Source organism: Sturnira hondurensis, unplaced genomic scaffold (genome assembly GCF_014824575.4).
Source record: "Sturnira hondurensis isolate 20B ecotype Veracruz unplaced genomic scaffold, ASM1482457v3 Scaffold0022201, whole genome shotgun sequence".
In the NCBI taxonomy this organism is placed as follows: Eukaryota; Metazoa; Chordata; class Mammalia; order Chiroptera; family Phyllostomidae; genus Sturnira; species Sturnira hondurensis.
Genome location: NW_028094832.1, coordinates 3802566 through 3816130, shown reverse-complemented (window position 1 = coordinate 3816130; position 13565 = coordinate 3802566). Strand labels below are relative to the sequence as shown.

The window sequence follows — 13565 nt, the reverse complement described above, 5'->3', positions numbered from 1 at the left end:
CTCCTCCTTGCAGATCTCTTTAACGAAGTGGCAGGACCTACAGAAATGTGTGACCAGAGGCAGCTTGGCCTCTTACTTCACGATGCCATCCAGATCCCCCGGCAGCTGGGAGAAGTAGCCGCTTTTGGAGGCAGTAACATTGAGCCCAGTGTTCGCAGCTGTTTCCAGCAGGTAAACAGGAAGGCTCGCCGGTGTATAGGCTACACTGAGAAAGGGTTTTGAGGATGTTCCAAGAAATGGAACAGAGGTTTTGGGCTGGAGCCAAATGGTGGAGGGCATTGGGTACCATCCCAATAAGTTTGTATTTTGTTTCTTAAGGCGTATTTGATTAAGAAATAGCTGTTGCCTCAAGGAGACCTACTGCTTCTCAATGTAAAACACTGAAAATATTTAACGTGTGCTATCACACAGGCAGCGAACACAAGGCCCGTGGGCTGAATCCAGCCCTCCACCTGATTTTGTCCAGCCCAGCAACTTGTTTTTATCCAGTGGCAGCGCTGAACTCTCGCTTAACTGTTAAGGAGTAGTGAGGAGTAGTAACATTTCTACAGTCCTAAAATTACATTCGGCCCTTTGAAGGCAACTGTGAGGCTGATGTGGCCCCTGTGAAAATGAGTTTGACACCCTTGTGCTATCAGATGGCTGTGATTTGGCCCCGCCTTTGCCCTGGGCTCATCTTTTGTCACTTGCCCCCTTGCTCCCTTGCTTGTTCCTCCATTCTTGCCTTACTGCCTTTGGACATGTGCCCTGTGTTCAAAATGTTCTCCTTGTCTTCCACCCACAAACTCCCTTCTCACTGCTGATCCATATTTGTTCTTTAGATCTTTGCTTAAATCTCACCTCCTCTGAAATGCTTCTCTGAGCCCTTAGGATGAGATCAAGTGTCTCACCGTATTCTCCTGAGTCTCCTCTGCCTTCTTATTATGCTCATTACAATTATAATTGCATGCTAAATTGCATAATTGTTTATTTAGATTTTTCTTCCATATAAACCTAAGCTTCATGAACAAGGATAATTTTTATCATTTTATTATTGTATCCCTGTGCAGAGTACCTTAAATGTCACAACTACTTTATAAATATTCGCTAAGTACATTAATAAAAAGCCCTGAGTCCCTTAGAGGCAAGATTTTTAAAATATGTAAATTAAAAATGTTATTAAAATAAAGTCTTTTCTTCAAGAACTTTTGTTCAAAAGGAAAATGATGTACAGAGTTGTATGCTGGTCCAAGTTACTAATGTTAAACTAGAAAAACATGTTAGTTTCTTTTTAATGCTTATTCTATGTAAAGCATTTTAGAACCGTTAAAAAAACTGCTACTACTGACATTGTTCATTTGCATAAAGTACAAGCCTACAGATATTTTCTCAAAGCATATTCAGTGGTTTATTATTGCAGAGAAAAAAATGCTCACACCATTCCTTAAAGGCGAATTGATTTTATGGGTTATTACATTTTATAATAGACCTTTTTCTTGTTTTAGAGATACAAAAAAATACTGATTGAAAAGTCTAAATATAACTTCCCATGATCTGTTTCATAGTATGACCTTGACAATAGCAGAAGATAGATATGGGTACAAATTTGGCTTCACCCATATGAAAATAAATTAGCATTCAGATTTGCAGGGAGACTAAGTTGTTCTATACGTTTTGTTATAAATTTGGAAATCTTGCCAAGTACATCCCTAGTAATGTGCCCCCTGCGTGATGTTGCCACGGGACGGGAGCAGGACACAGAACTAATTCTCTTCATGTAGCATTTATGATGGCCTTCAAGTTTGGAAAGGAGTCAGTGAGTCTGAACTTTCACGAATGTTCACTCTCTTCGGAGAGGGAACTTTATGGAATTAAAGTTCACCTGTGAAAAGAGCGCTTAGGTTGTTGGGCTTTTGTTTCTGTGTTTTTTTGATCTGAGTATGTAAAGGTACTTGGACTTTTTTCTTCTTTCTACATGACAATTTCTGCTTTTTCTTTTTTTAAGTTCTAGAATTTTTTTCCTTATAGAACCTTAACTATTTCATAATTTGCTGGCCTGGAAAGAACTACGTAACTTTCTTTTATAACTTTTCTCAGATGTTCAAAAGATTATGAGGCAATGACCCTTGTTGCGAGTTTAGATCAAGACATTTTCTTCCCTTTTTTTTCTTTAAACCCATTCATTTTTAATTCAAATACTATTGTCATTTATCTGGTTTCTAGATACACTGAGTCTACTTTACTGTATTCGTTTCTTCACCAGAATAACAACAAGCCAGAGATAAGTGTGAAAGAATTCATAGACTGGATGCGCCTGGAGCCACAGTCCATGGTTTGGCTACCAGTTTTACACCGCGTGGCCGCGGCGGAGACTGCGAAGCACCAGGCCAAATGCAACATCTGTAAAGAATGTCCGATCGTCGGGTTCAGGTACGATCTCCCACCAGAGGGGGCAGGAGACCATTTTCTGTCCTATATGTGTCACCTCACTGTATGTCTGTCATCCCTTCCACTTACCCCCGTGAGGGCTGTGCCTTCTAAACGAGAGGCTCAGCTTATCCCGTCTGTCGAAAGATGGCGTTTTTTCTTAGAGCCGGCGCGTGGAGTTTATTGTCATCAATATTATCAATGTTATTTTGCTCAAGAACAGAACTCTTTTCTGAGTTTCTGTGCCACCCTTCACAGAGGTGTTCATGCATGGCAGTCGTACAACCCATTATACAGATGGGGCCCTGGTGGAATTCAGCGATGTTCCGAGGCCTTTGGGCTCAGACGTGGCAAGCAGAGAGCAAAATTTAAATAACTATGAGTTAATCGAGTTACTTTGTTTTACTTCCGCCAAGTTGGGTGTGAAGTAGATTCCTCCTGCTCCCCTTCGCCCGAGGAGCTACACTGTCATGCTGTCATGCAATCGGTGTATCAGACTTGTCAGTCTCTGACCCCCCGGGCAGAGAGTGCAGGGTCTGTGGGGGCCCCGAGATGAAGTGTTTGGGCTGTCTCAGTCCTTCGCCTCTTTATGATAAGGTAAGTATGCACTAGAATACATATGTTTCTCTTCTGGGAGGAGCCTAAAATATAACCCGGTTCCTTTGGAAATCGATTATGAAAAAATGCAAACCTCTTCTCGGCAGTGGAACTCAAGGTTTTGTGTGTACCTTCCATTTGCACCTGAAGAGGAGTGTGAACTAAGGGTGATTTTGCAGATAGAGAGTCCGTCCATGTGGCTGGAATTGGCTTTGTTGGGCCCAGTATCTGTACCAGCATCCTGAACCAAACAAAATTGCTTTCATTAGACTGACTTTAGCAGCGCAATTTGTATCAAGAGTATCATTGTATTTTCTGTGGATGGCAACCTAAGAAATTGAATGTAAATTTCCTATTCTTCCATCACGGATGCTGGAGAGCCAGTCTAAACTGTTACAAGTTCAGATGCTTTGGGACCAGTGTGGCTGTACATTCTAAGAGGAAGGAGAAAGTCAGGGGGGTCAGGGTGAGGCAGACTCAGCATGAACCTGACAGCCAGGATCACGGATGCCCCAGCAGAAATCAGAGGGCAGACAGACGCTGGGAAGGGGAAGATGGAAGAGGTGCAGTTCACTGCAGCGCATTTCTTGGACAGGTGCCGTGTGAAGCACCTGGTAGACAGAGCCACCCAGTGAGCAGAGGAATAACCGGAACGGAGCAAGCTCCGCACAGGAGTGGGAAGATGAACCAGATGAGGTGTCACCATCAGCACTAATCATCACTGCTGCGTATCCAGTGCCTACTGCAGGCCCGGCACTGTGCTAAAACATGTTGCATTTGTTTTTCCATTTACTCTCCATAAAAACCCTGTGAGATTGGTAAGATTATCTCTACTTTAGTCATGAAAGAAGGAAGACTTAGAGATTAGACCACTTGCCCAAGGCGAGATATCCAGGAAGTGCAGACAAAACCGGAATTCAAAAAGGGTCTTTCTGACTCTGGAGTTCATGCTCTTAGCCAATGTAGTATTTTTTTAAAAAAGCAGATTAGATTTTTAGAAAAGGTAAGATTTGACATTAAGAAGAAATTAGACAATACTAAAAAGAATAGAGTTAGCACATTGATTATTAGACTAAAAATAGTATGCTGTGTCTAAAAAGTAATGGAAACCACAGGAAACATCAAGATTAACTGACTTGGGAAGACTGGCTTATATAAAACTTGCCATGAATAACCATTGCTCTAACCCAGAGATGTGTGGAGGGACCAGATTTCACGGAGGCTGTGGATGTGGCTAATGAAGGATTGTACCTTTAATGCTTTACTTCTTAAGTAGAAAAAAACAGAAACAACTGTGATATAACATTAAGACTTAACAAAGCGGAGGTATGGGTACAGGGATATCTACTGTTATATGAGGTCTGTCCTGAAAAAGTCCAGCCATCGTTAATGTAACAACCATTTGTGCAACATCGATGTAACCTGGCAGCTAAGGAGAGTGGACTGGAATGCACATGCGTGAACAATGATGACTTCACTGTATGACTCAGTGGGGGCAGTAGGTGCTGTTAAGTGAGCGTGTGTACTGTGTGGGCAGCATTTTCAAAATGACTGAATGAGTAGAGCAATGAATCTGCATCAAATTTTGCATTAAGCTTGAACATTCCTCCCTGGAAACTTACTCAAAAGATTCAGAAGACTGCAGCTATGGGCAACTGGTGATTGGCAGCTTCATCATGAGAATATAACTGTTCATGCATCATATCTTGTGCAGAGTTTTTTGATGAAACATCAAATCACCCAGTGACTCAGCCCCCTGCCCCCTACATCCCAGATTTGACACCCTGAGACTTTGACTTTTCCCAAAACTAAAATCACCTTTGACAAGGAAGAGATTTCAGAGATTCAGGAAAATACTATGGAGCTACTGATGGCTACTGGGAGAACTGTGTGAGGTCCCAAGGTGCCTCCTTTGAAGGGGGCCAAAGCATCACTGTCCCATGTATAATGATTGTTGTATCCTTTTCAGTAAATATCTCTACTTTTTATATTTCGTGGCTTGATACTTTCTGGGCAGAACTCATACTCCCAGCCTTTGTAGAAACTTGAAATACTTCATAAGAGAAAAATGAAAGAGCAGTCACAAAAGGTGAACCATATAATATGTTGAATTTCTGGTAATTTTAATGTAACAATTACATGTAGATGCCTCTAATGTAAAGATGTGGAGTTGGCCAGGTAGGTGGTGAGAGATGAAGGTCACAGCAGGACATGCAGGTGACAGCGTGTTAGGACCTAGCCCTGCAGTCTGACTGCTTTGGTTTGAATCCTGAATCTACTGTGTGACTTTGGATAAGTTACTTGGCCCTCCTGAGTCTGAGTATCTTCCATTTCAAATCACATGAGCATTTCCTCTCAGAAACAGTTGATGCATGAAAAGTGACTAGGGAGGTATCTATCACAAAAAGAGCATACATTCAATACATGTTAGCTTTTTTATTAATGCCAATAACTAATAAACATTAGTGGGAGAGTAGCTCGGTCTGTAAGTCACATGGCATTGTTTATCGAAAAGCCTGACCAATGAAGGCTCAGTCGAAGGCAAGATTGATAAAAGGGCTACTATACAAGGAAGAGAAAGATGATCAGAGTTCTCAAGAGAAGGGAAGAATCATAGTGCTGTAGAAGTCAGAAAGAGGGCTTTAGAAACGTGTGGCTCAGAGATTTGAAACATCCTATGTGAGAACAGACCTTGATTCACGAGGTCATTGGTAATTTTAGGGGGCCCTTCTTTTGTGTCATGATAAAGGATGGAAGGCACCACTCAGGCTCAGGAAAATAAGTAGGTTAGTGTGTGCAAACAGCTTGCTCAAGGAGTCTAGCCATAATTTGAAGAAAATGTGTCAGTATATTGAAAATGGTAAGTTGATCAGTGATATATTTGTTTTCCTTATATTTGCATGCATGCATGTGTGTGTGTGTGTATTCCCAGTTTTCTATTTTGAGAATGGAGTCCACTAAAAATTTTCAATTTCTGAATGGAGAAGAAACATGGCTAGAGTTGATATCTGGTTTAGGGATGAGACCAAGCAAAGGTTTCTTCAAACTAATCACCTTAATGATTGCACAAAGACTATCAATAGAAGAAATAACACAAGAACAACTCCAGCAATTAAACGGGGCCAAGGTGGTATGAGTCTCACTAGCCTTTCGGTAAAGGGTTTTCTCTTTCTCTGAGGTATAAGGAACAATGAAAAGCCACCTCCAGAATGAAAGACGGAGGAGTGTGGGCATTGTGTAGTGATAGTATTTATTTACCTATTTTTCTTCTCTGAACCTTTATAAGTAATGCTAGAGTTTTTCTGTAATTACTTCCAAATTATATTTTAATGAAATTTGTGATTTTCAAAATGTTTTACAAGCTGGGAATTGTTTCAGTCAGGAGTGCGTACAGCTGCTTAATAGCAGCATTAATGTTAGAAGTTTAGTTTCTTTTCATAAAAAAGGTCCTAGGAATCGAAGGTTGAATCATGGCTTCCCAGTCATCTGGGTCCACTGGTTCCACTCCCCAGTTTTACTGAGATAAAGTCGGCATATAGCATTATGTAAGTGTCAAGTGTATAACATGATGAGTTGATCAACTTTCTGTGACATATTTACCTGCCTGGTCGTAGAGAACACCTGCATCATGTCACATAATTGCCATTTCCTTTTTGTGTGGGTGTGTGGTGGGAACATTTCAGATCTACTCTCTCAGCAGCTTGTAAGTATGTAATACAGTATTATCAACTGTAATCACCATGGCACACATGAAACTCCTGGGGCTTATTCCTCCTATTACTGGAAGTTTGTACCCTGTGACCGACCAACATCCCCTTTTTCGTAGCTGTGGCTTTATGCTCCGTCACTCTTAACATGTGGCTTTCATCTTCAAGGTCACCTACTAACAGAATGGCTCTTCTTGAAGTCAGGCTCATTTTCCACGAAGGAAGGAGGACCATGCTTCTTCCCAACTGAGTCAGTCCCTTGAAACCCCAACTAGGAGCCCCACCCAGTGGCTGTGACATGTCTCACACTGGTCACTACCATCGGCGAGAGAGACTGGAAAACGTATTTTTAGCAGGGCACGCTGCCCGCTAATCGTCCAAGGGTCTGGTCCCAATGAAGAAAGGGAGCGTGGCTTCTACCATGCAGCATTCAGAAATAAACAGAACTCCATTTAGAAGACAAGATATCAGTTATATTTGCCAAGCCGTGCTGATGGGTCAAGAAATATTCGTGTGGGTGAAATGTTTCAAACCAGGTTGCTTCCTTGCCGTAATAAGCTGGATATAGTGGATGCCTGTTGATTCTCTTGCCATCAATTTGGAAATGACTTTTGCAGGTCATTTTAGAAGCTGCTCAGCACTTCATGGTGTACAATATTAACCTCATGTGACCCTTACATTTTGTTCCATTTTCATGCTGTTAGTGCTGTTCTTTTTTTCCCTATCGATACGAATATATTTATGTTCTTAGTTGCTTCCTGCCACCCTGGCACGTGGAGGCTCTGGGAGCTGTTTTCCATTCGGACCCATAGAAACTTACAGTCTGGAGTTTCACTTCTCTAAATACGATTGTGCAAACGAGGGGCACTGTGGGGAGTCACTGAGCGAATTCCACATTTGTGGCCAGTATGGTTTTTGTGGTTTGGAGGAATGAAATTCCTTCCATAAATGATTGATTTGGACTAACTAGAGGCATGCAAGCCAGTGAATTTTCTTTTCTTCTCTCTAGGTATAGAAGCCTGAAGCATTTTAACTACGATGTCTGCCAGAGTTGCTTCTTTTCGGGTCGAACGGCCAAAGGTCACAAATTACACTATCCAATGGTGGAATATTGCATACCTGTGAGTACTGAGTGTTGTTTGTTTGTTTTAATGTATTGCGTGTGGATTAACTAGCATCTAAAATTACTCAGCTTAGACAGTGTTTTAGGGAACAATCACTTTTAAGGTTGCTTAACTATATTTTTTGTTGTGTTAAGTAAATTTATCTATGTTGTATTCATGAGCCAAATCATTATACTTTTTCCAGAGAAATTAATTAAATTTTATTTACATCTGTGTTTTGATTTTAAACAACTTTGTTGGCCGCAAACTCTTTTAAAAGCTCATGCTGACCTACACTGAAAATGGTATTTTTCCATGTCTCCGATTTTACTTATTTTTGTAGTTTTGCTCCTGCTATTTTCTGTGACCATGTTGTGTAAGTTTTCCCCTCTCTTGTCACACAGTGTATTAATTAATTAGGTAGGTCATTATTAATTGAGTAGGTCATTCCAATGTATCTAACTGTTAAATTTGGACATTTGCCTTATTTTCAATTTTCTGATACAATAAAGAACATTCATAAATATCTTTGTGAAAGATAGCTCTTTATATATTTTATATAGATTACATTTCCATAGAATAGAGTACCAGAAGTGGATGGTGTGGGTAAAAGAATGAGTATTTTCAGGGCCAAAATACTTCATGTCAACTTAATTTCTATAAGAGGTTTATGCGATACTATTATCACAGTTTGTTCATGTCCTGATTTTACTGTAGCCTCACTAGCACTGGATATTAACTCTTATTGATTCTTTGATGTAAAGCTGTGCTTTCCTCATGTTCTGTCAACAGCTATTTCTTAGCCTCCTTCCAAATAGCAAACCAAAATTCATTCATAGAGCTATTCATTTTCTTTGGTTGAGGGCATCGAGTTACTTTTTCGGTCAAACATTGACGAAAGGCAGCAATACTTATAAAATACGCATCTCACTCACATCCTTAGCTATCTTCTCTAAAACACAGGCACCCCACATGTGGAGAGGAGACCTCCAGAAATGTTGCAGACCTGCCGTAGATAACAGACCCATGGTGCACAGTGTCTGCAACTAGTAAACAATTCTCCCAAGGAAGTGTGTGATGCACCATTTATTATTATGGTTACCATATCTATTCACTCAACAAAACAATATGAGTGCTAACCATGAGTCGGACACGGCCCAGCTTCGATGATGAATTCACTGGTGCGCCATCGAAATAGAGATTACTGACTCTCCTGCTACTTCCCATTTAGGAGGAGGGGGTCTTCAGCAATGAACAAGGAACCAAATGAGATCATTAGAGATTGTAGCAAATGCCTTTAAATAAGTAAATGGATAATGAGAGAGAAGGTTAAAGGAGGCGCTTTAGGTAAATAAATCAGGGAGCAATCTTTCTGAGAGGTTAATATGAGCCGAGATTGAAGGATGAGAAAGAATCAGCTGTGTGATAACTAGTGGAGGGAAGAGACGATACACAGTGGGGCCTGGAGTGTGGAAGCGGCTGGCACGTCCGGGGGACAGGAGGCGAGGGAGCACGTTCCACAAGGGGCATGCAGGAGGCAGCACCAGCTAGCCACCTGGAAGTGACCAGAACGAAACGAAAATGTGGGGCTTGTTTCAGAACTATTGCAGCTTCCAAGATGGCAAAACCACAGCATGAAGCCGAAGTTCAGAGCTTTTTGAGTGTGGGACGATGTGTACCTCCATGGGTCACACATCCATGAAGCTCGCCCTGAGGTGGGAAAGAGATGGGAATGACTTGGGGTCCGAAAAGTACTGCAAAGAATTTTTCCCATCACAAAAGGGACAGTAGTAGGAGATGGAATTACGAAGGGCTGGTATCAAATTGTGCAGAACCCTCTTGGCCATCATAAGGAATTAGGATCAGGGAGAAATAGGGTATTACTATTTCTGTCATCATAGCTAGAAATTTAGAAAACTGTATAAGGAGCTAATGTCAGAATGGGAGAAACCGTGAAGTAAGTTATCAGTCATACCTCAGTATTTGTCGGCTTCAGAACTTGTGAAACCCTTTACTCACCGTGTTTTGACTAGAAAAAAGAATGTTTCAGCACTGCGCGTGTTCTAGGGACAAGTCACACTTGCTAGAACTTGTATGAATCACGCAAGGGAAAATTCTTTAATCAGCTGTTGCTTGCTCAGTACTCATTGGTTTTCGCACTCATCACTGTATATTAAAGGTGTACAGAAATGACTGCTTATTCAAAGATGTATAAAGTAAGCAAAGATGTATAAAAGTAGTATTTTTCTCAGTTTTAAATACAATAATCTGTAATGATCTTGCCGAATTTGAAGTCTACGTCTCGTCCATGTCAGGCACGGAGCAGTGTTGGCACACTTGAGCATCACTGACACGCTAATTAATTTCACTCTCCAACTGTCATTTGTAAATTACCTAAAACTCTTCTTGTTATGCAGTCTTCCCAAAGTCATTGTTGTCCTGTCTAAGACTACGGGTCCCCACACTGTATCGGCTGGCTCCCTCTGTGCAGACTTGCTTTGGGAGGCCTCTTGCCCCATTCTGAAGCTTTCGTAGTGATCTTAATCAGCAACCTACTCATAAACTATCTCTGATGACTGCTTGTTTTCTGCATTTGGCCCCACAACTTTTGATAAAATGACTTTAAAAGGTGCATAGGTGGTAGTGAATTACTTGATATAACAGCTTTTCTTTTAGATGAGCTTTGTATGATATGTCCACCAAAATTTACCCAACATTCCCTAAACTCACTTGATGTCTGCCTTAGAAAATGAATTTCAAGGTAATGCTTTTAACACAGTTATAATAAACATTGCTTGAGTATTAAATGGACCAGACCTTTCCATACAGATCTTCATGTTTGTATTTCTTTTTAAAAAATATTTTATTGAGCCCTGGCTGGTGTAGCTCAGTGGATTGAGCACGGTCCTGAGAACCAAAGGATTACAGTTCGATTCCCAGTCAGGGCACATGCCTAGGTGGCAGGCCAGTTCCCAGCAGGGGACCCACAAGAGGCAACCATACATTGATATTTCTCTCCTTCTCTCCTTCCTTTCCCCTCTAAAGATAAATAAATAAAATATGTTATTGATTATAGTGTTACAGTTGTCCCATTTCCCCTCTTTATTCCTCTCTACCCTTCACACCCCCTCCCGACTGCACCCCCCCTTTAGTTCATGTCCATGGGTCATACATATAAGTTCTCTGACTTCTACATTTCCTGTACTATTCTTAACCTCCCCCTATTTTCTACATACTATTTATGCTACTTATTCCTTGTACCTTTTCCCCTTCCCCACTGATAACCCTCCATGTGATCTCCATCTCTGTGATTCTGTTCTTGTTCTAGTTGTTTGCTTAGTTCATTTTTGTTTTTTAGGTTTATTTGTCGATAGTTGGGAGTTTGTTGTCATTTCACTGTTCATATTTTTGATCTCCTTCTTTTTCTTAGATAAGTCCCTTTAACATTTTATATAATTAGGACTTGCTGATGATGAACTCCTTTAACTTGACCTTCTCTGGGAAGCATTTTATCTGCCCTTCCATTCTAAATAATAGCTTTACTGGATAGAGTAAGAGAAAAGGAGACTGTTACCTACAAAGGGGTTACCATAAGACTATCAGCTGATTTCTCAAAAGAAACCTTTCAGGTAAGAAGGGGCTGAAACGAAATATTCAAAGTCATCCAAGATTACTCTATCCAGCAAAGCTGTCATTTAGAATGGAAGGGCATGTTTGCATTTATTTTTTCTTTTAAGATTTTATTCATTTATCTTTTGAGGGGTAGGGAAGGGGAGAGGGAGAGAAATATCAATGTATCATGCGTCCCCCACTGGGAACTGGCCTGCCACCCAGGCATGTGCCCTGACTGGGAATCGAACCATGATCCTCTGGTTCGCAGGCCCACGCTCAATCCACTGAGCTACACCAGCCAGGGCAATGTTTGTATTTCTTATAGCATATCTCTGATTGTCTTTAGGAAAGTGCTGTAGTCACATGACTAACTTGATTTCTTTCCCCTTCAATTTCCTTTGTTAGCTGAATCTTAACATTTCTATGTTAAAAGCTTTTTGAAGTTTTTAAGCCTTATCTTAAACCCTTAAGCTCCAGAAGTAGTTCTTGAAAGGTATCAGCTTATTATCTACAACAGTGTTTGTCTTTAGATGTAGGAAGACTGACTAATGGTGTATGAATTAGGTATCATAATTTAATAAGGTATTTTATGAAATTGATAATAAAACATTTATATATAAAATGAAGTGGAATTTTTCTTTCTCTGAGAAATAACTTTTAAACTCTTATTTTCCTTGATCATTCTGTAGTCCAAATTTGTACATTTAAGAATTCATTCGTCTCAAAAAGAGTTTAAAAGACGTGACATAGACTGTATTTGATGCCTGCCACCATTCTCTATTCATTCAAATTTCACCAAACAGCTCAACTCTTACTTTGTGTGTGAGATCTTTCCCAGCTCCTCTAAGCCTCCCCTCACCAACACATGCCATTCTGTGATTTCTGCCAGTGGCCCCTTCTTCTCCAGGTAATATTCGAGTCTTTGTTATCATGTGTGTGTGTGTGTGTGTGTGTGTGTGTGTGTGTNAAAAAGAGTTTAAAAGACGTGACATAGACTGTATTTGATGCCTGCCACCATTCTCTATTCATTCAAATTTCACCAAACAGCTCAACTCTTACTTTGTGTGTGAGATCTTTCCCAGCTCCTCTAAGCCTCCCCTCACCAACACATGCCATTCTGTGATTTCTGCCAGTAGCCCCTTCTTCTCCAGGTAATATTCGAGTCTTTGTTATCGCGTGTGTGTGTGTGTGTGTGTGTGTGTGTGTGGCGCTTTTGCCCCCTCAGTTTTCTTTTTAATTCCTTGAGGACTCTTTTCTTACTGTGCTTAGTTAATTCTGGCCTGTAAAAGCTACATGAGCTCATATCTGCTGTTATAAATCCTAATTATAAAATATTAAAGCTGGAAGGGATCTAAGAGATCATCTATCTCATTCTCAAAGAAAAAAAACTAAATCTTACAGAAGGTAAATGATTTGTTCAAAGTTAGTGTCATGGATATTTGATTTAACTCCATTAGGGAAATATACACACAATTTAGCACATAAGCAAACATGTCTTCTGTATGCTTGCTGGACTATTATATTTGCTGGGGGCCATCTTTTATATGGCTCCCCCTTTGGGGGACTGAAGATATAGATAAAATATAATAGAGAGGAGACTTGTGTGTGGAAACTTTCAACAAAAGATTAATATTTTAAAATAATTAAGCTTATGGAGCAAGATAATAGAATTTTTTCTTACTACTTGTGTACTGCATGATTGCATTTGGGAATTATCATTTATTTTTAAAATTCTGTATTTTGTAATATTATTTTCATTTAATTTTACAATGAAAATTTCCATAGTGGATCTTTTTAAAAAATCGTCTGTATTCTCTGTTGGAAATAACCTAAATTGAATTCAAATTAGAACTATTTCTGTATGTCAGAACATGTGATAATTCTTCAAGTTAGAGAGACAGGAGGATGAATTCCACACATGATTCATAAGAGTTTTTGGAGTTGCTGACAGGGTTGGGTAGGATGGAATAGGACAGAGGATGGAAAATGTTTGGAGTCGCTACTGGGCACAAGCATGAGTCACTGAAGACTGGGTGGGTTCACTGCCGCACTAGCACAGGAGTGCAGCCTGGGGTTAATTGTCAGGGTTTGCAGTCTCTGTTTCCGCCGTTGCGCTGCTGCTTCGGAATTAAAAAAGGTG

General features: G+C 40.4%; 1 protein-coding gene across 8 annotated transcripts in view; it reads left to right on the top strand.

Annotated features, from left to right (window-relative positions):
- Nucleotides 1–13565, top strand: part of UTRN (utrophin) — a 451811-nt gene that overhangs the window by 396354 nt on the left and 41892 nt on the right. For all 8 annotated transcript variants that reach the window (XM_037034777.1, XM_037034776.1, XM_037034775.1 and 5 more), the window contains 3 exons: nt 14–171; nt 2243–2409; nt 7720–7831. In XM_037034777.1, the coding sequence (XP_036890672.1) occupies nt 14–171; nt 2243–2409; nt 7720–7831 (437 nt within the window). The remainder of the gene's footprint in view (nt 1–13; nt 172–2242; nt 2410–7719; nt 7832–13565) is intronic.